Source organism: Esox lucius, chromosome 21 (assembly GCF_011004845.1).
Source record: "Esox lucius isolate fEsoLuc1 chromosome 21, fEsoLuc1.pri, whole genome shotgun sequence".
Taxonomy (NCBI): domain Eukaryota; kingdom Metazoa; phylum Chordata; class Actinopteri; order Esociformes; family Esocidae; genus Esox; species Esox lucius.
This window is the reverse complement of record NC_047589.1, coordinates 8,985,820-9,010,674: the sequence shown is the minus strand read 5'-3', so window position 1 is coordinate 9,010,674 and position 24,855 is coordinate 8,985,820. Positions and strand designations below refer to the sequence as shown.

The 24,855-nt window shown below is 39.9% G+C and overlaps 4 protein-coding genes across 9 annotated transcripts in view; 1 reads left to right on the top strand and 3 right to left on the bottom strand.

Annotated features, from left to right (window-relative positions):
- The first annotated feature begins 5,302 nt into the window (after positions 1–5,302).
- LOC105019372 (mannose-specific lectin) lies at positions 5,303–6,650 on the top strand. The gene is made up of 3 exons (XM_013139516.4): positions 5,303–5,432; positions 5,889–5,982; positions 6,268–6,650. The coding sequence occupies exons 2-3, from the start codon at positions 5,893–5,895 to the stop codon at positions 6,535–6,537; spliced, it is 360 nt and encodes a 119-aa protein (XP_012994970.1). The 5' UTR covers positions 5,303–5,432; positions 5,889–5,892; the 3' UTR covers positions 6,538–6,650.
- A 739-nt stretch (positions 6,651–7,389) lies between these two features.
- LOC105019373 lies at positions 7,390–8,932 on the bottom strand. The gene is made up of 4 exons (XM_010885511.5): positions 8,588–8,932; positions 8,294–8,404; positions 8,037–8,138; positions 7,390–7,907 (listed from the first exon to the last, which is right to left on the bottom strand). The coding sequence occupies exons 1-4, from the start codon at positions 8,780–8,782 to the stop codon at positions 7,794–7,796; spliced, it is 522 nt and encodes a 173-aa protein (XP_010883813.1). The 5' UTR covers positions 8,783–8,932; the 3' UTR covers positions 7,390–7,793.
- A 92-nt stretch (positions 8,933–9,024) lies between these two features.
- On the bottom strand, positions 9,025–11,710 carry LOC105019374. The gene is made up of 4 exons (XM_010885513.5): positions 11,460–11,710; positions 11,148–11,252; positions 9,865–9,966; positions 9,025–9,544 (listed from the first exon to the last, which is right to left on the bottom strand). Exons 1-4 carry the CDS (start codon positions 11,652–11,654, stop codon positions 9,455–9,457), a joined length of 492 nt encoding a protein of 163 aa, XP_010883815.1. The 5' UTR covers positions 11,655–11,710; the 3' UTR covers positions 9,025–9,454.
- A 1,701-nt stretch (positions 11,711–13,411) lies between these two features.
- slc4a2b (solute carrier family 4 member 2b) overlaps positions 13,412–24,855 on the bottom strand; it is a 53,286-nt gene continuing 41,842 nt past the window's right edge. For 5 of the 6 annotated variants that reach the window (XM_029116130.2, XM_029116131.2, XM_029116132.2 and 2 more), the window contains 13 exons: positions 24,599–24,707; positions 24,270–24,454; positions 23,806–24,019; positions 22,801–23,007; positions 22,477–22,625; positions 22,000–22,194; positions 21,068–21,298; positions 20,649–20,738; positions 18,459–18,625; positions 17,893–18,146; positions 17,497–17,666; positions 17,002–17,175; positions 13,412–15,509 (listed from right to left, as the gene is read on the bottom strand). In XM_029116130.2, coding sequence (XP_028971963.2) covers positions 15,429–15,509; positions 17,002–17,175; positions 17,497–17,666; positions 17,893–18,146; positions 18,459–18,625; positions 20,649–20,738; positions 21,068–21,298; positions 22,000–22,194; positions 22,477–22,625; positions 22,801–23,007; positions 23,806–24,019; positions 24,270–24,454; positions 24,599–24,707 — 2,226 coding nt within the window. In that variant the 3' untranslated portion in view covers positions 13,412–15,428. Of the gene's footprint in view, positions 15,510–17,001; positions 17,176–17,496; positions 17,667–17,892; positions 18,147–18,458; positions 18,626–20,648; positions 20,739–21,067; positions 21,299–21,999; positions 22,195–22,476; positions 22,626–22,800; positions 23,008–23,805; positions 24,020–24,269; positions 24,455–24,598; positions 24,708–24,855 lie in introns of those variants that run through there. The other variant, XM_029116134.2, reaches the window with a different exon arrangement.

The following is a 24,855-nucleotide window of genomic DNA, read 5'->3' as shown; positions in this document are numbered from 1 at the left end:
AAACCAACAGGTAAATAGCATATATATATATTTTGCAATAAAGTTTGTAGTAGTTAAGAACAGAAATTTCACCAGCGAAATACCTGTATAACCTGTGTGAAAAAAAGGGTTTTGAGTATTTCAATGACTGACATGTGAACATGTTTACTATGGATGAGTGATTCAACCGAATCTTGAAATGTCACTACATAAATATTTAGTCACTTTAAAGGAATGTGCAATTGTGCGATTACCATGTGATTACCATGCGATTGTATTGCACACCTTCCCAACATAGCCATATACAAGTTGATAAATCTTCATAAATTTGCATGAATCAAATATAGGAAGATATACATAATGTACACATTTTGGAACGAAAACATTTGGCCATATCTGTCCAAATTAAAGATAACACGCTAAATGCTAGTTGTAAGGATTCTTTAAAGTATAAAAAAATAAAACATATCATAACAAAAGGTCACACCTGAATCGATAGACAGTAGAGATATCTAGTGGTATCATCATTGTTAGTTTGCTTATATGGGGTCTGTAACAGCAACAGCATCTCTTCGGGCAAGGGAAAAGTTACAGCCAAACCCGAAGAAGTGTAGCCAAGAATGCTGGAACTTCCAGCATCACTAGAAGTCACAGACCAGCTCAAACTCAAAAGTCTGTTGTAATGAATGTCATTAATTTAATGTATCCTGCTATGGGAGGTACTAGGAATGTAACTTATAATGTAAGCTTGAGTCTTGAGTCTCTGGTGTGCTTTCATGACAACTGTAAGCAAGAATTTCATAAATAGCCTATGTCTCTTACAAAGCATGTGAAAAATATCCACTTATTGCATATGTCACACTGAATGGTGTCAGATTTTTTGATAACTGCTTGCACCACCTTTAGCAGCAACAACTACAACCATGTGCTTCCGATAATTGGTTCAGTATTTCATATCGCTGTGGAGGAATCTTGCAGGGTTTTTGAGCATGAACTACTTGTTTAAGATCCTGTTCAAGTCACAATTAGGCCACTCTAAAATCTCATTTTTATTTTGAGCCCTTTTGGGGGTGGACTTGTGTTTAGTCTCATTGACCTGCTGCATAAACTAGTTACACTTCAGGAAACAAAGCATCCCTATACCATCACACTAACACCACCATTTTTGACAGTTTTTTGACTGATTTATTGTTAGGTATAATTATCTTTAAAGGTTAAAGTGCCCTTGAGGGAATCAGCATTCTAAAACCTGTCTTTAACTTCGGAACAAGACTGATCTTGAAGCTGTGCTAAGAGTCTAAGCTCCGGCATAGATCTATAGGGGCCATTTTTAAGATGATTACTGTGGTACTGTAGCATATATACAAGCAAAAATAACCAGAAGTTCTGCTGTTAATGTTCCAAGTATTTTAATACAAAATTTAGATATTCCCCATTTAAACCTTCTTGCCGGTCAAACTATCACATTGCCTTGACTTGTAGTCTACTCATACTCACTTTAGACACTCACAGTACTTCCCCCAACATAAATCACCTTGTACTATCTAAAACTATTCCAGTCTCATTCTGTAAGAGAAGGGGAGGAAGAGATAAGTGATGTCATTGTTTAAAAATCAGTCTTATATGCATGTTATACAGTGCAACTTTATATTGTGCCGTACTGGGCAATAATAAAATAGGAAATGTGTTTGAAGGAGTTATAATGAGTATGTAGCAAGAATGTTCTCTGACTGTGTTTATTTACAGTGATTTGCAAGATTATTTATTTTATTAAAGCTTAATTTAAACAGGGTAATGAAGGTGACACCAAGGTCTCTTTTAGCTGAGTTACAGAAAAAAAACAAAAAACAATGGAACACAGGAAGGGAAGGAAAGTTCACAGTAGGGGCTTGGTAGTCAAGGCAGTTTTAACTCTGAGTAAGCCCTTAGTATCTCTAGTACTAGTTTCTCTCCTTAACCTCTAGTACTAGAGATACCTGCTGTTTTCCATTGAATTTTGGGGTGAAATAGTTAAGAGGTTTCTGCAAGATAACACTATATACAAACATCAACCAATGTCTTGCCCTTCTAGAAGTCAGGGAGTCCCAGCCAACAAAATATATAATAGACAATGAACCGTACAATATTCTGCTACAGCAACAAAGTGCAGAGCATGATAGACTGAATCCAGAGGTTTCAATATTAAAGTGGAAGCATTCCTATATAGAACATCTCTATATTCTAACACTGACATAAAAGTGGCTTGCACAACTACATTTGGTGAGATGACAGGCATGAATTGTTTCTATTAAATAAAACCAATTTTATCATTTAGCTACCTCAGATGGTTTCTGAAATGTGTCTTTTAAATGATACCTAGTTATCTAACCAGATTCCCAATAATTTGTAAAGGGGAACACGTTCTATAACAGAACCCTTCAACACCATCAGTTATAATAGCCTGAGTTTTCATTATTATATTTCTTAAACCATTTGTCCATGTTGAGGCTTAAATAAGTTATGTGTTATACATCTGGAGATGATGGGAGAAGCACTGGACAAAAGATCTGGATCTAGTTTATCTGCCTCTGTGGATTTCCTGATGTTGATTCCCAGCAAAGCTTCTTCAACTTATTTTTCTGTGAATAGAAAATAATGTATTTTCAGATATACAGTATCAGGCATGAACCAGACGTTGGATTTGGTTTTGATTCTAATTCTCTTACACAGTTTGGTCCTGAAATATTTGGACACTGACACAATTTTCATAATTTTGTCTCTGTATGCCACCACAAAGGATTTGAAATGAAACAGATTGCTTCTGTTTTCTGTCACATCATCAATAAACACCCAATAAACATCAATAGTGACCCAGTGCCATTGGAAGCCATGCATGTCCATGCCATCACATTGTCTCCACCATGTTTTACAGATGATGTGGTATGTAAAGGATCATGAGTCGTTCCAAGCATTCTCCATACTTTTTTCTTCCCATCATTCTGGCACAGGTTGATCTTAGTTTCATCTGTCCAAAGAATGCTGTTCCAGAACTGATTTTTTAAATGTTTCATTGGCAACGTCTAAACTGGCCTTTTTAATACTTGAGGTTTATGAATGGTTTGCACCTTTGTGGTGAACCCTCTGTATTTGCTCTCATGATGTCATCTCTTTATGGTAGACTTGCATTATGATATGCCTACCTCCTGGAATGTTTTCTTCACTTGGCTGGATGTTGTGAAGGGGTTTTTCTTTACCATGGAAAGGATCCTACGATCATACACCACTGTTGTCTTCCGTCAACATCGTGGCATTTTTGTGTTGCAGAGCTCATCAGTGTGTTCTCTTTTTAACAGAATGTACCAAACTCTTCATTTTGCCACTCCTAATGTTCCTGTTATCTCTCAGACTGTAAGTTGGCATGGTGATTAGCTGGGTCAGGTTTTACTCAACACAAAACTCCTTTATATTTTCAGAATCATGTTGCCCAGTCCAGGTTACAACCTCCCAGCATGATAACTTCTGATATAAATCAGGGTAATAGATTAGTTAGCTGATTTAGCACACCTTTCCTGGCAGAGGATAGAGGATATACACCAATAATGGAAACATGACTGTTCTGAACAACATAAAATCACTGTAAAGTGAATGTGCCTTCGCCTCGGCGACGCTGTACAAATAACACCAGGTTTTTTTTATCCTCTCTTGAATGGCCACATAGTGAGTTGTGTCTGCAAAAGACGAAGAACTGAAAAAGGAGTAAACAATTTAAATGAAAAAATACTTGTAGTTTGTTTTGCAATAAGTCTAATTAAATTTAAAGTGGCCTTCTGGGGATTTCCCTTCTATGAGCTGACTGATAGAAACAGGTTGTCTCATGTTTTGAGAAAAATCTAAATTAAAACTTTTTTTAACTTGCTAATATAAGCTGGCACTCAACATAGAGAACAGGACGTATCTTGCAGCTGGGTCAAAACAATGAGTGTATATTTTTCATCATGGATTTAAATTGTACAGTTTTGGGTAATAATAATTAAGAAAAGTGTGTTAGCAGCAGCAATGACAAGTATGTACCAAGAATGTTCTATGACCCTGTTTATGTGTAGTGCAAAATTATTTAGACTACTAACATACAGCTAACATACAACTACTAACATTAAGAGACCACCGCACCTTTTCCTTTACTTTCCAAAAAAGTCAAAAAGGTTTTGAGTGAGGTACAGAAGGGTTAAAATTAAGAGACCACTGCACATTGAACACTTCTGTATTTGTATGAAGAAGAAAAGAAAAAGATCAACCCAAATTATAATTTGGCAGAGACACCTTTCACTGCAATAACAGCTTATTTATGAACGCAACACTTTTGTTTTTTCCCCCACTTATCATGAGCTGAACTCAAAGATCTAAGATGTCTATGTACACAAAAGGCCTATTTCTCACAAATATTGTTCACAAATCTGTCAAAATCTTTGTTGGTGAGCACTTCTCCTTTGCCAAGATAATCCATCCACCTCACAGGTGTGGCATATCAAGATGCTGATTAGACAGCATGATTATTGCACAGGTGTGCCTTAGGCTGGCCACAATAAAAGGCCACTCTAAAAAATGCCACCATTCAATAATTGTATTGAATTATATTTTGCAATGTCCATTTTCCCTTTTATCCTGGCAAGCGCTCCAGTCCTTGCTGAAAAGAAACACCCCTACAACAGGATTCTGTCACCACCATGATTTGCTGTAGGCTCATCTGACCACAGCACCTTTTGCCACTTGACCTTGATATCTACAATGCGCTTTTTGGCTCAAACGAGACTTGATGTTGCCTTTCATGCGGAATGTTTTTTCCCTTGCCACCCTCCCATAGAGGCCAGATTTGTGAACTTGTGATATTGTGGTCACATGCACACATTGACCCATCTTAATGGACTGAGACCACTTTAAATTTGTGATCTGGAAAGTGGTTTGTTATATTTCCTAAGGGGGGGGGGGGGGGGGGGGGGGGGGGTTCACTCATCCAAATTTGGCTTTTTAATGTTTTAATTTTGATAAATGTTTTGCTTCTTTTTTTTAATTCACTTTGAAACTTATATTTTATGTGTTTACATTTCAGGCAACAAAAGGTGAACATTTTGAAAAGGGTTGGTGACTTTCTGTATCTACTGTACAGTATCTCACAAAAGTGAGTACACCCCTCACATTTTTGTAAATATTTTATTATATCTTTTCATGTGAAAACACTGAAGAAATGACACTTTGCTACAATGTAAAGTAGTGAGTGTACAGATTGTATAACAGTGTAAATGTCTGTTGCATAACATACTGGATCAAGATTTGACAGAGACAGTGTTTTCCTTCTCACTAGTCTCTTGTTCTGGGGTTTAGCTATAAAAGCAGAGAGTTTCTGAAGAGACGACACCCTTCAAAGAGCTGCAAACTCATCAGAATCATCTATTGAGCGTTAACTCCACAACTGACCCGTGAGTATCAAGACACTGATCTGGGGCTTTCTCTAAGACTTTTATCCTTTTCGATTTTCATTGTACATAATAGATATTTCTCCGTAGATACCCCTTTCTCCTCTGTCTCTATTTCATATCTCTCACTATCTAGCTCTATCTTTACTTCCTCGCTCACTTGCTATAATTTAATAATTATATCTCGCTGTCATATCTATCCGTCATATCAATCGTGTATGTCATATCTATCAGTCATATCTATCGTGTATGTCATATCTATTCGTCATATCTATCGTGTATGTCATATCTATCCGTGATATCTATCGTGTATGTCATATCTATCCGTCATATCTATCGTGTATGTCATATCTATATCTATGTATCATTTCTATCGTCTCCATCCCAGTGTTCAATAATATCCTGTTCTGTAAGGAAATTGAAACAAGTGCTTGTTTGCAATCTCTGCTGAACTTTCAGAATCATGAGCAAAAATTACCTGTCCAAGTATGATGAGATGCGTAAGGGGGACTACCTAATGTCCAACAACCATGAGTGGAAGGCCTGTTTTCAGGTATGTCTCTAGAATCTCAGAAAGACAATGCAACCCTGTACAAATTGGCTCATTTGGTAGCATGGCTCTTTCAATACTAAGATTGTGGGTTAAATTTCAGCTGGGGGGTGAATATTAAAAATAATGAAAATGTATGCACTCAAAATGTTTGTATATCTCTGGATAAGCTGCAAAATGAGTTACATGTAAAAATGTGTTCCGTTAGGCAAGTTCACTGAAAATCTTTCCCCGCTAATTTAGAACAATATATTTAAATGTGCGTATCAATTCAATTTGTCTCGACAGGAGGACGGTAACTTTGTGATCTACGGCTGGAAGCCCATGTGGAACTCGGACACCGTGGGCCAGCGAGACGCCTACCGTCTGTGCATGCAGGATGACTGCAACTTTGTCATGTACAAGAGGGATAACAAGATGCTGTGGCAGACCAAGTGCCCGGCGTCTGGCGGGTTCAAAATGTGCCGCATGTGGCTGAGGAACGACGGCACCCTGGTGATTGAGAGGGATGGAGAGGAGGTGTGGTCTTCTGCTCAGTCTAAGGGATTCAAGCAGTGAAGGAAGAGCCTGCAGCTCCACACAGGAACAGTTCATGCCCATCATACTTATCCTTTCCATCTGTGCTGTATGACCATCTCTGTTCAATAAAAGAGCAATGAAAATAAGCTGTGCCTTGAACTCCTTGCATCATCCTAACTGAGCCAAGGTCCTGTGTAGCTTAATCTGCGGATGCACGTTGCTTGCAATGCTGGAGATGTGCGTTTGATTCCCATGGGGGGCCAGTACAGAAAAATGTAATGTACAGTATCCCACAAAAGGGAGTACACCCCTCACATTTTTGCAAATATTTGATAATATCATTTGTCACATACTTGAAGAGACAGTTGTTTTAGTCAAAGAGTTGTTTTGATTTTTTTAGATTTATTAGGCTGAGCAATATACTGTACTGCGGTGGTCAGACTCACCCCAAAATTAGTTCTGAACAGCTCCACACAAAATTCTAACAATTACAACATTTTGAGAAATGTGATAGGTTTGTCTTCCCATGATGGAGGACCTGATCATTTTGTTGTACCTGTTTCAGGGGTTTTATGGTCAGTGTGTCTCCTCAGGCAAGCAAGGGGTTACAGAGAAGTGTAGACGAGCTACTTCACTGGAATATCCATTCACAGTGACCTGCTCAAAAAGGCCAATGTAGAAATCAGAGCATTTCTATTGCAGTGTGTTCAGAGCATTCAATATACTCTTCTATGTGTAGGTTAAGAATTGGATTGTTGGGCTAAAGAGTTCACTGGGGGAAGGCATAAACTCTGACCATTCAGACTATTTCTGAGCAGTTATTATGCAACGTTTAAATTTCTACTGCTAGAATTGTCTTTCCTGACTATTAATAGAATTGACACAATGAAATGTTGTATATGTCATGTACATTTTATTACTTGACAGCAACCAAATGCGGGGTATTTAGAAATAATGTCTCACAAAAATAGTAGTCAGTAGCTTGATTCTCAGTTGTCTTCCAAGTCTTGTAATGATTTTCTTATGTTTGAATGGGCAAAGTGAAGCATGAAATCAATATGGCAGTTCCACGTGAAGCAAACAGATGCCATTCATGTTTGTAATGATTTCAGTGTTGCTGAGATTCTAAATAGGCTAGTGCACTATATAAAGTACATGAACATTCAGTAAAATCTGAGTATGTAATCAGAATGTACCAAACCTAAAAACATTCTGGTAGTTTTGAAGGAGCTAGTAATAATCCCAGGGTGTCCAGGGTTGTAGATGTAATCTACTCGATCGGTAATATATATAATCTATTCTGTCATTCTTCTCTTATCAGTATGATGCTGGATTACGCTTAAGAGGGTATGGGTTCCGCTGGGTAAGCTCATCTTGCGAAAATGCTCGAGTCTTGCTGACTTCACAGCCTGAAAGAAAAGGAAAAAGACTTCTACATTCTGAAGAAAAAGAGGAAAACTCTACTCTCATATATGCTGTGTCATCATGTCAGCACATTTATTTTATAATATTTATTTCACCATGTTTAAAATGTATACCTCTGTTAGTTTTGGTTTTTGGAAACAGTCAATGTACGGTTTGGGGTCATATTCAATCTCTCCCCCAAATGTTTTGTAAATAACTGCGCAGTCCAACAGTGGCTGTTGGAATAAACACAAAATATATATTCATCCATCATGGTGCCATACATTTCTAACTTATGATAATATCAACAGTCATTCTCTATCCCCAGGAAAAAAGATAATTCAAATAGACATCGATGTTCATTAAACCTTTGACAAAGTACATTACTCACTCTGTCATTCTTGAACGGGCAAAGCTGAGGGCTCGGCGTAACGGTCCCCTTGGCACACTCGGTGGATTTGAGGTAGAAATTGTGGTAGATGTATTGCACATTAAATCCAGACTGAAAGAAAAATGGTGAGGCAATCAAACATTGTATAATTTGTATTGTCCGCTGTGAGCAATATGATAATGAAGCAATCTAAACATCAAAAAAGCTATTTAAAACATATATTTAATAGGTCAGTATTTTAACTTATCAATTTAAAAACAATTGTGGATAACAACAACCAACAATAGTTTTTACCTCTATGTCAGACTTCTGGATACTCTCGAAGAAGAGGAAATGTTGTTGGACTGCCGAGTGAGAGTTGAGTTGTTGTAGGGCCAAATCCACTCCTTTTCTGTAGTTTTCTGGTAGTTTATTGTAAGCCTTCTGTGCCTCTGTAGAAGACAGCATGACTCCAACACTAACTAAGAACAACAGTAGTAGAGCAGCCATCTTTCACGCTGTGTCTGTGTAGAGAAGCCTGGCTGAGGGGATTGTGCTACTGACTAAGGCAACTCCTCTGTAGATACAAATAACTCCCACTAGGTGATTTACATAAGCAAGCTTAAACATGATGTCAGCCAGCTGTCTTATTGTTCTGTTTTTTTCTTTATCGCCATATCGAGATATTTTTTATTTAAATGTTTAACATTTGTACTATTTAGAAGAGAGAACACCAATGACTTAGATTGATATTTTGTTAATGCATTTTATTGAACTTTGGTGTATGTTCACAATTCAACAGACACTCATATAGTTATTTATGGGAGCGATTATGGTTAATTGTCTTGCTCAAGGAAAGAACTGATTTGTCAACTTGACACATCAGGGATTTGATCTAGCCATATTCCAGTCAATTCAGAAAATAAACCAAAAAATTATTCCAATTCCTAATTATCCATGCAAAAAATCTATTTAAAGGAATTGCAGTTGTAGATTTACTGTACTTCCTGAATGCCTATGCATGTTTAAAGTCATTAGAAACAGTATTTTTTATTAACTTGAATACAGAATAACTAATATTACAGATAATGTGAGAGTGCTTTTATAGAATACATTCCAATATACGGTGTACAAACATTTCATCCTGACAAAAAATTGACATTGCTTCTGTAGCCAGGAATTTCACTCTGATCCCTTTGAGGCCAGGAGAGTAGGGGCTCCACTGGTGTACCCCATTTTGTCACAATGACTTATTCTTTGTGTCTTCATATTCTGAAATTGACAACAATAAAAGAATCAACACATTTATTCCTGTTCCATAACCTTTATAATATTAATCTGTGCTTAAAATAAATATTCCTCAATGACGCGAGGAAAGAAATTACTGCTATTGCAGACTTTTTCTCCAAATTACAGTACACCTCTTGTATAATACAGTGATTCTAGTAAACAGTAAATGGGGAAATAATTCTAGAGTTCATCCATTGTTAACTATAAGCTTTCCCGTAGCGGCAGACTATACATTGCATTTGTGTGTTGAATGATTGAAACAGTAGTATTGTGTGAAGAGGAAACATGGTGATCCAACAAACCTCAGTAAGTGCTGGTTTATGTACACAGTGAATATAGGGCTTTGGCTGCTTCTCAATCTCTCCGGAAAATGTTTTGTAGCAGACTGCACAGTCAATCAGTGGCTGGAGACATATACACAATAACCAAGCCTTAGAAGTGTAATTCCATTCCAGACTACTGAATGTATTTGGACAGTGACACATTTTTTTGCTATGTATTTCAGCTTGTTGAGTTTGACATGCTACAATAGCTATAGGGTGTAAGCGCGTACAGTCAGTGATTTAGTCTGAGGATACATCCATCCATAATGGATTTACTATTTAGAAATTACAGCATGTTTTGCACTAAGTCCCTCCCCTATTTTTTGTGTGCAAATCTCTAATAAGCCTCAAGAACAAAAAGGTACATAAGAGCCTGTAGAGGTCTGGATGAAAGTATCATGGGCAGACAATTTTCTAGATGAACCTGTTACAAAGTGGTGGTAACAGGAAAGCATGGAGTAAAAAAGAAAAAAGGGACACCACATTATCTGTTGCTTAGAACTGGTTGGACTGTATATTAGGTGTTGGTGAGATCCTGTGGATTCGCTCCACAAGGTGGACGTAGTGTTATGGCTTGGGCATGTATGGCTGACTGGAACTGTGTCAACCTTCATTGATGATGTGACTGTTGGCAAGAAGCAGGATGCATTCTAAAGTGTGAAGACACATCTTGTCTGCTCAGATGTATAGCCAATCCCTCTGAACTAATTGGTTAAGCCGTTTTATCATGCAGCAGGATATTGACCTAAAACACTGCCATAGCTACTAAGGAGTTTTTTAGGGCCAAATATTAGAACCTTCTTCACCAAATCTGAATCCAATGGGTAACCTTTACATGCTGAAGACAAGACTGAAGGCAAAATGACCCCCCCCAAAATACCAGAAACAGTACAAGCTGAGCATCACCAGGGAAGATGGTACATCTGGTAATGTCTATGGGTCGCAGACTTCAGAAAATCATGACACGCAAAGGATACGCGACCAGGTACCAACCCATGATTACTTGACTTTACATGTTAATATGTCCGAATACATTTGATACCCTAACATAGGAGGATTATGTACAAAACATGCTATCATAAAATATTTATCCTATATGGAAAGAAATACCCTCAAATGAACACTGACAGTCTGCACTTTAACTCCATTGTCATTGTATTTTTTCAAATCCTAAAAAACTGTTACTTTTGGAGCATATTGTACATGTGCTTGTGTATAACCTTATTATATAAGCATCAGTTATTCAGCACGTCGTCACTCACTCTGTCGTTCCGGAACTTGCATTGTGTGGAATCAACAGTTTCCTTAAGACAGTTGGTCGCTTTCAGGTAGAAATTGTGATAAATATAGCTCACATCAAATCCAGGCTAGAAAAAGTACATTCATATTATCATTAAATATCATTATACACATTTACCGGAATGTTCTACACAAAACGAAGCCATGCATCAAACCATCTGAAAAAAACAATCTCTCAGTAACAGACAACTCAGTGGTTGTTTCTCATTACTTTTGTCATGCATGAAATAGTCTTGTATGTAAATGGGGTCATGATTTTTTGCACCAGATTTTACCTCGATGTCTGACTTCTGGATACTCCTGAAGAAGAGAAAATGGTGCTGGACTCCCGAGTGAGAGCGGAGTTGTTGTAGGGCCAAATCCACTCCTTTTCTGTAGTTTTCTGGTAGTTTATTGTAAGCCTCCTGAGCTTCAACAGAAGACAGCAGGACTCCAAGACTAACTAAGAACAACAGTAGTAGAGCAGCCATCTTTCACGCTGTGTCTGTGTAGAGAAGCCTGGCTGAGGGGATTTTTTTCTGTTCAAGGACCACCCACTTTTGGGACGAAAACAGACGCAGAAAAACAAGCTTTTCAAAGGAAGAGCCTCAGATGTTTTGGAATAAGGAGTTGAGCAACAAAGCAATTGGTCATGTTCCATTTTACACTTACATAATGGATGTTGCTTCATAACTGACATGAAGAAAAGAAAATCGGGAAGTGTACTTAGTGTTTATATTTCAACATCATTAAAACCTGGAATTTTCATATTTCTAAGAAATAATTTTTTACTCTGTGTATAGCTTCCAGTAACTGTAACCTCCAGGTCTTGTTATCTGATGGTAAATCTTAAATAAAAGAACACTAAAACACATCATGTTAAATAGAAAATTTACTTTTATTTTTCATCAATATTTGAACTAGTTATGTACACTGAACATGAGCACCCAGAATGCTTTCTGTTTTGCTTTAGAAATGAAACTAGTATAGCAAGGTTTATGGCAGCTACTGACAGTCAAGTACAGAATACCTTTCCTCCATCTCCATTAATACAAAGACGTTTGTAGATCTTCCATTTGGCCCACGGCCATGATAACAGCAACATTTAAAACAATACCCCTCAAACACACTCTTCAAGACAACAAATAATACCACTTATTTCCATACATCACATACTCATCATGGGTCTCAAAACAAGACTACTAGCATCAGGTCACATCTGTCCATTAATTATATTCATCAGGAATCCGAAATAATTTATTTACAATGATCTATGGGCGTTACAATAGTGCAAACTAATTTAAGCTAATATTAGTTTACTGTAAAAGATATGACACTAGTGATAAATGTAGGTGACATTTAAAAGTCACAGAATCAAACAGCTACTTCAAACAATGTGCAGCTATTTTTCAATTCAGGCACAAATATAGTGTATGGATTGTGCTGCATTCACACGTGACCGATGTCTTTTCCCACTAATTGGTCTTTTGATCAATCAGATCAGCTATTCCGCTTATAATAAAGCAAGAGTACTCAATTCGACTGCCTGCATAAAATAAACAGAGCATGGGATATTGGGACTGATCATAGCTTAGTTTGAGGCGTACAGAGAGAAGACGTGTGATCCAGTCTACACAAACTGCATTTCAGGTTAAAAATGATATTCATATACATCCATGGACTGCTTATATAAATTAAAAATACTATATTTTAGGCTAAAGCTAAAGGCTTTAAACCATTAAAATTTTTATGGGCAATATACTAAAGAGATTGTCTCTGCTGTTCTCTGAACGGAAATTTGGTCAATAACATCAGTTCAGAATTTATGTAAATGCATTTGCTTCTATTCAACATTCAATAATTCCTGAATTATTATTAGATATAAATCGTTGTAACATAACATGTAACGCTGCAAAAGAATGTTCTCGACCACGGAGCCCTTTTGCTTCACCAACCAGACTGCACAAGAAAGGCAGATGTCAAAACCACATTGGAATGTTCTGAAAACTATTAACATACTGCCAAGCTGTATGCTAATAGGTTGGTGGGCACCCACAATATGTTCTAGGAGAAAGTACTAATGTGACACACGACTGTGTTAAAGCGGTCCATATAGTATGTTGAATCATGGTCGTCTCTGTGAACCCCCTAGATTTGTGTATATAACCTTTAAAAACGGATCAAGCCAGAGACAGTTTGAATGACAGAAGATGCAAAACTTACACCTTATTAAAACAATACAGCAAAGTTTGAATGGAGAATGCATCTGTATTTAATGTATATATACATTTCAGAAATGTGTTGAGATTGGTAGCACTTAATTACATATCATCCCATTTCAGTAACTTTAGTGTCTTCACAATACTTTGAAAATACCTGGTAATACAATTATGTATTTCAATGACGTTTACGATCTTTTTGCTGGCAAGCTTAAGCCAACCAGGTGGCAGAATACACACTTCTTGAGAATGATGACAGCCCAATGAAAGCCAATCGATAAAGGGGAAGTACAGTCAAAAATAATACATTTTTCCACAATAAATTTGGAATTCTTGTTATTAAAAAAAACATTAGGCCCTTTTAGTGTAAAAGCATTTGGAAAAGACTTGCTTGTTCTACATGGGCGGAGTTGTGGCCTCCCTGGCAACCTCAACAGGCTGTATGAGTTAACAGACCACTAACACTTGTTTAAAAGAGGGCTACTCAACCCTGTTCCTGGAGATCAACCCGTTGTGACTAACATGATTTAGCTTTTCATCCAGCTCATTGTTAGAATCAGGTGTGAAAAACTGGGGTTGGAGCAAAAACCTACTGGATGGTAGTTCTCAAGGAACAGGGTTGGGCAGCCCTGGTCTAAAACCTCTGCCAATAACAGTTCATTTTCTGGTTGTACGTCGATCCCAGACAGTCCTAGCAAAATATTTGAATGAGTACTTTTTGCTAAGAAACTATTCATCTTTCATGTTTACAAGTTTAATAAAACAATATCATATTAAGTTCCTTATATTACATAGAAATGATTTGAGTTAAAACTGCATAGGAACTTAAATAACATGTCATTTGTATACATTTCCTCTGTCCAGAAAAGTAAACCACACAGATCGATAGGTACCAACATCTCATCACAATTTTACACGAGTCTACAAGCCTGCTGCGACTGCTTAACTTGTCAGGTACTGGACTGTAATAACTACCAAAACCTGGACTATTGGTACCTTAATGGCTTGATATCAGTCTGATGATTGGTCCCCTTTGGAAACATCTCATTCCTTTCATAGGTAATTACATTTTCTGGAAAGAAAAATCTAAGGCATCAAACTTTTTTTGCACACTTAATGTACTTTATAGACTACGAAGACACAAAGTAAAATACAGAACAAGAAAGTTATCCTATTTTCTTTTAAAAAGGAAATTACATTTGTAGAAATACTCCAAATCTGGTGTCTTTTAAAAGTGCTGAGAGCTTAGAGTGGCTGTGAAAACTACAGCTGTTCAAAACTAATAAGGCATCATCATGATGAACGAGCTTCAGCTATCGTTCCAACCATAAGGCGCTTATGGTGAACTAAAAGAGCAAAACATAAAAAGCAAACAAACTTGAGTAAAAAGACCAATATCTTAAATATATTGACTCAAGGAATGTATCCCATATATAATCCTCCACACATTCAATGTGAATCAGAGCAACATTTCAGGGTTAAAACATTAATAATTGTGTTCCACTACCACTTTCTATAGTGTCATTGGAATAAACCTTTGAAAAATAGAATCGAAATAACAAGTTTAAATCTCCTCCCCTGAAAATGTTAAAATGGCGGATATGTTGCAATATATAAAAACATGGAAGATGATGCATGAAATAAATATGCTGAATTGGTTGGACATTTCAGTGAGGATTCATCCCTAGCGTAAAACAAAGTGCTGTCGGGTCACGAACCCTTAACCCACGACCCCTTCCTGCTGTCTGTCATCACAAGAACGTGTGCGTGTATGTTGTCATGAGAACGTTGGATCGATTTACAGCATCAAATCGAACTGTCCAAGCCGAGTCTCACAAGACTGTGTGTGAAATCTTTCCACTTCAGTCAGGTGTGGTAAAAGCAATGGAAGCCAAGACTAACAGAGTTCAATAAGGGTCTGACATTTATGGAAATTTGCTGGCGAATCCCTCGGACTGGCGTCTCATTGGCTGGAGGATTGATTGGCAGGTTGGTGAGTCCACAGGAGGAAGGATACAGTGGTAGGTTGGTATGGGATGGCCCCGGTCACACGGGCATGTGCATCTCAGTGTATTCGTCATGGCACTCTCTTTCGTCAAATGTGGGCTCTGCGTCATCCGAATCCAGCTGTGAGAAGGGATAGAAGATCAGACTGTTATAGCAATGCTGTTAATTAATGTTAACTGATTGATAAGGAGCTCTGGTCCAGGGAGTAATGCGCCGCGCACTTATGTGGTGCCACAACGAAAATCCAAGTTCAAATTCGGGTGTGCTTCATCAAATGTGTCCCCTCTCAGCCATCTTGCATGGTTCCTACTCTTCCAATAATGAATGGAGGAGTTCATTCAGTCTAAAAACTGAATGAACAGGGTTGAAGAATTCGTCTTGTATGTCTACAGCGCATTTTATTTGTTACTGATGTTAATTAAGCCAACCCACGCTGAAAGAAATGGCAGATCAACATGAGCAAAGCTTTAATAAAAAAAAAATCCCCAACAATTCATCTAGACTGTCACTAAGTATATTTGGTGCCAAAGACGAATCTTCGGTGCATGTGCTGATCACATTCAACTGAAATCTCTCTGCCTCCATAGCTAATATTTGCAATGAGGATGAAAAATGGTAAATACTACAGAAATATATAGCAATTTTCATTTTAACAATATTGAAATAAATGCTCAAACCAATTACTTTTTATGGTACACCATTCAAGTGAATAGGTAATTGTGCCCAAACTTTTGACTGGTACTGCATGTTTCAAAATGCATTCCAGATCACCAGTAGATGGTAAAGGCAAACTTAGATCCACTCATCAGTCAATCATCATGATGAAGCAGATATGTTGTTGGAAGTTGTCCAAAGAACACACTGCACCATCAGAATAATATACTTCCAAAGCATTTTCCTCCGGTCTCCCTGCTCTTTCTGATAGGAAACCACACTGGAATGTGTGGTCAATGAGCCGCGCAGTGTATGGGGGTTAACATTTGCCTAAAAACCAGAGAGAGTGGCCGTGGGTTTTGTGGGAAAAATAACAATGGATTTCTTCAACAAATTTCCCATGTTAGTTGCTAACTTCTAACTATGAAATGCGAAATAACATAACATTTTGTCACATATTTGCATAATTGAACTATGCACACCATAGGGATGTGTTGGTCAGAGTGGATTACCACTTCCTTTAGGCTTAATCCTGTTGCATGAATTTTTTACATTTAAATTAAATTAAGCTCTTTATTAGTCAATCAAATGTGCCAGTTCAGGTCTACAACCAAGTTGTAACATGTCAGGGGGTCCAGAGGGAAGGGTGAAACACTTCTGCTTTAGACACTGGCCTCCCACGGACCCCTATTGCCTTGATAGTGCACTGCTTTAGACACAGGCCTCGCACGGACCCCCTTTGCCTTGATAGTGCACTGCTTTAGACACAGGCCTCCCACGGACCCCCTATTGCCTTGATAGTGCACTGCTTTAGACACGGGCCTCCCACGGACCCCCTATTGCCTTGATAGTGCACTGCTTTAGACACGGGCCTCCCACGGACCCCCTATTGCCTTGATAGTGCACTGCTTTCGGGCGGGTTAGCAGGGCCAGTGCGCAACCGCGTGGACTAACTTACACACTGCATCTCTCGGCTGGTGAAGACACGCGAGAGCAGGAACATCTTGACCGGGACTGTGAGGATGAGGACGAAGGGGAAGGCCAGCGAGGCCACGGTGGACATGACCGCCCACAGGGCCGCCAGACACACCAGTTGGATCAGCGTGTACAGGTGCATCCGCAGCGTTTTCACCTGGGGGACAGAGCCACCGAGGGGGTTAATGGAAAACACAACAGGTTAACGTAACAGATTATACAGGAGGGAAACACACAGGGAATCAGGGCTGAGCAGCATTTGGGCCTAGTGGACGTAGGTGTTATTATGTCTGTCTGTGTGCCGGGTCACCAAGTGGACATAGGTGGTATTGGGGTGGTATTATGTCTGTCTGTGTGCCGGGTCACCTAGTGGACATAGGTGGTATTGGGGTGGTATTATGTCTGTCTGTGTGCCGGGTCACCTAGTGGACATAGGTGGTATTGGGGTGGTATTATGTCTGTCTGTGTGCCGGGTCACCTTGCGGACGTAGGTGTGGTCGGGGTGGTATTTGGGAGGCATCAGGAGCAGCATCAGGCGCTCCGTGAACTGGATGCCGTTGAGCGACATCACGCCCATGTAGAGGAAGATCCCAAAAAGTACGGCAATGGGAATCTGACGTAGGAGGTCTCCGATCACGATAGAAAGGCCTGGAAGAGGACGACAGAAGCAACATATTGAGTTTTTTATTTGAAATTCTTACTAACATTTCCCGACATAAAACCAACGTCACAATAATGGAGTGTGCTTTAAAATAAATACCAAAGACAACAAAATGTCAATATACCACGTAATTGAGTAATATGGAGAGAATGTGTCAGGGCTTGGAATACTTCCAGTGTAGTCGATTCCACACGCAGTTTACGAGACACTCACCCACTAAGATGGCCACCAGCAACCCTGTGACCCGCTGCTCCTTGACCTCTTGGATGCGGGGCTTGTCACCGGGGGCGACAGCCTTGCTCATGACGGTGAGAGCGTTGGCGTGTGTCACCGAGCGCACGGTGGCGGCGGCCAACCAGGGCAGGCCGAACACGGCCGAGGTACCGCCCAACACCACGATGAGAAGCAGGTCCAGGTGGAAGCCAGACCCCTTCACCAGCATCCGTTCCTTCTTACTTACTATTAGCCTGGGAAAGAGGATGAAGGGATAAAGGTGAGGGTGGAAGAGATGGAGGAATTAAAGAGTCAAGGATGGACGGTTGAGAATACATTGGATAATCGGGTGTCAAATCTGTCCGTTGTGTGTTCTGCCTCAGTACATTTCTGTCCGTTGTGTGTTCTGCCTCAATACATTTCTGTCCGTTGTGTGTTCTGCCTTAATACATTTTCCGCCACCAAAAGAATCAAACCGCTGCGGAATGCTGCTTCTAGCGGTGACTTGTAATATCTGGGGATCTACGGTGCTAAATGAAGGGACGGGTGTGAATGGCTTGACTCACGTGGTGATCTGAGTCTCCATGAAGATGAGAATGAAGACCAGCAGGGCGGGCAACACACTGCCGAACATCATCCAGATCGGGAATGGCTGGTTCATCCCCAGGGGGTTTATCACCCAGCCGCGCTTCAAAGGGCTGGTCACAGAGAAACCACTGGGCACGCTCAGTTTCTACACAGCACCGGGGATGCAGGGAAAGGGCACACCTGTTACAGAGGGCGCTGATGCAACGCACTGTAATGCTAGCCTCCATAGGCTTAGCCTAGTCGGCTGGAGTTTGGTTACAGTGACGCAGTGTTTTGGTGACTTCAATAAGGGGAATAACATTTTTCCCATGTTGGGAACTCTTTAGAAGTGTGATGAAGGAATGATGCAGTTCCTTTTGTTGGAACCAGATTATAGTAACTGTTGGCTAGCGTCAGGTTACCAACAACAGCGTTATGTCTTTTAAGTAACTGGACCTATTAAGGCCAGAATTAAAGCCTAATCCAGGCAATTCAATGACCAAACTGAGAAAGGGCTTTGGAGTTCTTTTTAGGACACACAGATCGGCCAGCGATCAGATGTGGATGATTTTTGCCAAAAATAGGCAATCGTCAGATATCCATTCCCATGGCTGATTGAGAGAACCTATCATTGATGCACAAAGCAAGCCAAAAATATTTCATTAATTCTTAGTTGGTTCTTATTTCTTTTACTTACTGATTATATAAACAACAATCAAATATCTTATCAGATGCTAAAACAGTTGAGTGTAGACTCATTAGAGTAATTAATTTCCATAGCAATCGGGCTAGGTAAAAGATGTGTCCTAGTCTGCATCTATAAGTAAATGCAGTTTGAGAATGAGTGCACAACAGTTTAAGTTTACAATAGTCTCATAGATCTATCAAAAGTGACGGTGGGCCAGCCATGGGACAACAGTCTAAATGAAGGACAGTCTGCCCTCCTTGCTTCTGCATCACACATGTTGCGCAGTGTAAGTATACAGTAGGGCTACACTGTTGGCCTGAACTAAAAGGTTTCACTGTTTTCCACATTTAGATATTTCAAATGAGGTAGACTAACCATACTCATGGCTGAATGGTAGGCTTCCGGAGCAAAACCAATACTTTTACAGCTTTTTTTCATTGCTTAAAGCTCAAGCCAGCAAAATTAATCCCTGTTTTACATATTAACCTATTGCTAGAGAACAACGTTGATTTCATAACTAGCAGAGAGCACCAAGCAGTGGAAAATATAGAAATTGGCATACAGTGATTACAGTAATTACCCTGCCTTTTATGACCAAACATCCAATAATTAAAATGGACTTAACTTCAAACTAATTTATCAAACTATTTATCTGTGAAATAATGAGTGAGCTATCAATAGTGGCATAAGAGAATAATTAAATAAGTAAACACAAACCTGATAACATTTTGTTCACTAAAAGTTCAGCCACCACCCAAATAATTAAAAATCACTTCTTGCCAACCCCAAAAAAAGAACACAGGCTGATAGATATTGACATGTTAAAGATTAACAGTCTATTTCTGAGTTTGGTTATTTACATTACAAATCAAATAACATCCAGCCTCCTGCAGCTCCGCTCTCAATTACATTTGCAAAATGTGCAAATTTTTTGCCCAGATTACCAACACCAAAAATCTAAATTTTTAAGGCTATTAAATATTTCTATTTGTTTTGAAAAGGTAAACATATTGACAGAATAAAAATAAATAAATTGAGAATGCATAGACACAAATGGAAAGAAAATACCAAAAAATGTGGGTTAAGACTTATATAATTGTTACAAGTCACTTAGATGTGTATACAAAATGAAAGAGATTTATTGAATTTGTGGACATGAATAGCTGCGGGAAGTAGAGGTGCTGCAGCCACCCCAAATGCGTCGTCTGTCTGCGCTGGAGGTTAACGAGTGTCATTTTGGCAGACAAGAACAGGTCTCTAGTGCGTTGGATAATTGTTCAACTCTACCACGCAATCAACCATTATCAGCACCCATGCTCCAAATATCAGCGGCCATGTGGACATGGTCAAATGTTCTTAAACAATGTATGACTTATTTCAATGCAATTCTTTTTTTTTTTTACTAATATGCAATCTGAAATCGGCCTATCCAACAGAAAAACGATCAACAATCAGATCACCCCCAAAAAAAGCTGATGCATCACAAGTTCGTAGTCCTCACCTGTGTGTAAGTGTCCCTTATACTGTAGTCCACCAGGACCATGATGAGGATGGCTATGGGGACCCCGAAATCTCCGATGATCCTACGGAACTGACCAACACAAAACAGTCAGGCGCAGGCAAAGCACAGCACAGATTATGCAAAACCATATTAGAATATGCAAAACCATATTCCATTATGCATAATCTAACTAAAGGGATAGTTAGGGGAAGAACACATTGGTGTTTCTTTGAGATATACAATGGCACAGAAGTTAGTTCAAAAGGTTTTATGCCTAGAGAAGGCTTTCTGCAAATTATGACATCATGGGCCAAATTATGACATCATGGAAATATTCATAATTGATAACGCACCTTGAGCCCAGAACGAGAATGAAACATGGCCCAGGGAAAGAACACAACGTTGGTCTTTTTTCTTACCTTGCCGGGGAAGAAGGCGCTGTTCTTGAACTTGCGCAGGTAGAACGCTATGAAGAAGGTTCCAGACATGAGCACCAGAGAGAGGAGTGCAGTGTTGGGTTCCCGCATCCCTACTGCCGGTCCCACAAACGTAGTGCTGTTTCTGAGTTCTAGGGAGATATTCGTCATCGTGAAGTTATCCACTGTGCGGTTTCCAAGGTAACAGCGCTGCAACGGGTGCTCCATGAAAATCTTAACAACAACACAAATACATACATTAAACGCACTGCTTCACTGACGCATATGTGACACAATTTACAAAACACACTCTACAAAATGTCCCACGAAGGTCTCCCATTAAAAACTCTTTTCTTGAGTGCTAAACCTAAATCTCACCTAAATTCTAAAACCGATTCTAACTTTAACTTTTAACCTAAGCACTAAACTGAAAAAGCCTTTGGAGACTTATGGAGAGATAGTTAAATGTCCCCAGAAGGTCATATTTTTATTGTTTTACTATCACAGCAGGGTTTCTTTTGTCCACAAGTATAGTAAAACCTGCACACCACACACACTTAGAAGGATTAAAACTCAAATCTTTAAGATCCCTGCAAAGACTTTCCTGGAATGGAGATTAATCCATACACCGATAATCCCTTCAAAGCCTTGTGTTGGCAGGAGTCTAAAAATAGTTGCATTCCTAAAATCATAAGCCTGGTTATTAGTTGCAGTACCTGTCTTTTTCACTTAGTTCTCAGAGCCACAATCACAAAATATGTACTTAGTCGTATACCTGTTAAAAAAAACTCATGTTGACAGTCAAATTTCACTAAATGTGAAGTCAGATCTGATCCCCTCTCTACATTTGTAATCGTTTTTAGCACTAACAGGGGCGCTAACTATTCTCCATCCGCTCCAACAGGACAGTAAAGGGAGCGGCAGAGGTACAGTACCTTGGCAATCTTGGAGAAGGTCTCGAAGATGAAGATGAGCGAGATGAGGAAGGAAAAGATCTCCTGGGTGAAGCGGGAGACAAAGCGGACCAGGAAGCTACCCTCCAGGGCCACCATTGTCACCACGATGATGATGAGCCAGAACCCGATCCAGACCCGGCCGGTCAAGTACTCAATTTGGTACCAATTACAGAACTAGAAACAGACAGAGAGCCCGTTGTTTAGAACGTCTGGTTTCATCAAGAAATTAGATGGAATTATTCCCAGAGTGCGCTTTGGCATTGGGTACACTGTTATCATCCCTGTAAAATATTACATTTTGAGAGGGGGGAAGAGAGAAGGTGAAACATACTGGGGGGAGGGGGGGGGGGGTTCCAAATAGTAGAGAAGAGATCCTGCCCCAAATAACAAAAACAGCACTAGGTATTGATCTGAAGACCACAATGACGGAAGGTGTGACAGGCTGAGGTAACTTACAGAGAAAAAGGCTTCTTCGAAAACCAGCAGGGGTCCAGAGAAGCCCACCACCAGGAGCGGCTGGGCCCCCAGCAGGCAGAAGATAATGCCCTGCACAGCCGTGGCCACAATCAGCTCAGACACGCCGATCAGACCCCCGGTCTTCTCACCTACCACAAGGCACACCGTCAAGGAGCCGCACAGGCAACATTCAGAGCTAACCTAATGATCTGATTTAATAATTTTATTAAACATGAGTCAAATGTCTAGTTGGGTTTACTGTTAACATTTCTGAAAATTTGCCAAAGGTTGCTAGCCGGTTGACTTCGACCCTCTCAGACTCACCCAGGAGGCCTCCGAAGGTAATGGCGGGAGAGAGGGCAGCGAAGTAGATGAAGATGACGGCCGCCGCGCACTGGGGGTTCAGCGCATCCTTGAAGTCGCTCAGGTACTTTGGGTAGCGGCGCTTCGCGTCTCGGATCAGGCCTCCGAAGGGACGTCCTGTGCGCTGCAGCGGGTCATCTCCGGGCTTCCCGGGTGACAGAAGGGCTTCTGGAAGAGCAGAACACGGGCAGTGTCACATGGACTTGAATTGGAAATACTGGCCTAGAGCCATGAGTCTTTAGAAACGTTCTGACATTTAAAAAGGAAAGTTCTGACTGTATACTTCAATCAGTAATCTGCCCCACAGAGGCAGGAATATGTTCACGCCCAAGTTAACTGCAACTTAAAACAGCTGGACTAAAGAAAAAACTAAAAAACATTCTGCCCAGCAATCTACATCTATATCTATACATACAGTCAACTTAAGTATTGGTACCTTTCAAAAAACTGAGCAAAAGTGTTCTCAAACACTAAATTGTCCCCTTGTTTGAGCCCAAAATTAGACTCAATGTGTTGTTCATTTTTTCCACTGACTTTTGTTCAATTCATGAAGGGTGCCAATACTTCTTTAGTTGAGTGTATACTATCTTGATGGAACTGCAAATGTGTAATCAGTAGAAGTAAACCTGTAATCTCTAAGTAAACACAATACAGTATTAATGTATAGTTTTACCCCCCTCATATCACTCCATCTTACCCCTTCATTTATTGTAAATAAATGTATTTCAACTAACTAGACAGCTGTATATTCTATCATTGAGGTCTTTACAATTATCAGGATGTGTTAATGTACTTTACGTGATTCTGAAATAATAGCAGTATCGTCAGAGCATCACCTAAGTGGACCCAAATCCCTCTACAGTAGGCTGTGGCCTAAAGCAATATCAACAGAAAATGGAAACTTTAAAGGTAACATCTAGGAAATTCAGACATGATTACAGGCACAAAAAAGAGGGATGCCCTCACCTTTCTCCTCCTGGGTCTTTGGCTCTTTGACCAGTACGGCTCCTTGCTCCTTCCTCTTGCGGAGCATCTCCTTCTGGAAGCGAGCGACGGAGCGCAGGAGCTCATCGCCACCCATCTCGGACGGGGGCAGGACGATGCTGAGGTCCAGGAAGCTGTTGATGGCGTTGAGCAGGTCCTGGCGGTCGTCCGCCAAGTAGGCAGACTCATGGAAGTTCTGTGGATGACAGCAGCAGACAAAATGTTACACTCATTGTCTTACAGCAGGGACGTTTCCATAGCCACCAAATAGGAACGACAAAATGTTGTTTCCTCTGACTATTTTTGTGTCATGTGTGAGATACAATAATACACTTAGGGGCATCTTTCACCGGGAAACTTCATGTTCATTGTTAGGAAATGCACAAATATGTCCCATTAAACCCCCATCTATTGACCTCTGCTCTGTCCTTCAAGTCTCAGCTCACCTTGTCAGACATTAGTGTTGAGATTGAACGTCCGATCTGGTGGTAGTCCATATTGGTACTGGGGGGTCCCAGAAGGACGAAGATGAACCTGACGGGCACGGGGACCTCCAGGACAGAGTCCAGCTCTTGCGCCTCCTGCAGCCGCACAAAGGCCATGGTGGGCTGCTCCAGGAAGTCCACGCTCCCTAGAAGAGAGGACGACGTTATGCTGGATTGAGCAGGAAATTCTCAATATTATGCAACTGTTTTATATGTTAGTTGAAGTAAAAAAAAAATTTGTAAAAGCAGATGCTTTCCAGTTAATACATTTGTTAAATCAGACAACTCACCGACTAAGACAACAGTGGCCTCAGCGTTCTCCGGAATCTTCTCCAAAAGCTTGAGCTCATGCTTGGACTTGGATCTGTGCATGCCAATACCTGAAGTTGACTCCTTCGGCTGCAAAACCAATATGGACACTTAACATGGGTCTTGACAGACAATTGACCAATTCCTTTCAGCCCCCTAAAATACAGGGGACTATGTACAAAAAGGCCTGTCACTTACTACACGCTTGACAGTGCACTTTAACCCCTTAGCCAGTGTG

Bases quoted from the DNA above. Each gene is read 5' to 3' on its own strand.
- LOC105019372 (XM_013139516.4), top strand. From the start codon at position 5,893: ATGAGCAAAAATTACCTGTCCAAGTATGATGAGATGCGTAAGGGGGAC. The intron at 5,983-6,267 runs GTATGTCTCTAG...TTGTCTCGACAG, and splicing joins AGTGGAAGGCCTGTTTTCAG to GAGGACGGTAACTTTGTGAT.
- LOC105019373 (XM_010885511.5), bottom strand. From the start codon at position 8,782: ATGGCTGCTCTACTACTGTTGTTCTTAGTTAGTGTTGGAGTCATGCTG. The intron at 8,405-8,587 runs GTAAAAACTATT...TTTTTCTTTCAG, and splicing joins TCCAGAAGTCTGACATAGAG to TCTGGATTTAATGTGCAATA. The intron at 7,908-8,036 runs GTATACATTTTA...CTTTTCTTTCAG, and splicing joins AAAAACCAAAACTAACAGAG to GCTGTGAAGTCAGCAAGACT.
- LOC105019374 (XM_010885513.5), bottom strand. From the start codon at position 11,654: ATGGCTGCTCTACTACTGTTGTTCTTAGTTAGTCTTGGAGTCCTGCTG. The intron at 11,253-11,459 runs GTAAAATCTGGT...TACTTTTTCTAG, and splicing joins TCCAGAAGTCAGACATCGAG to CCTGGATTTGATGTGAGCTA. The intron at 9,967-11,147 runs GTGAGTGACGAC...ATATGTCTCCAG, and splicing joins GCAAGTTCCGGAACGACAGA to CCACTGATTGACTGTGCAGT.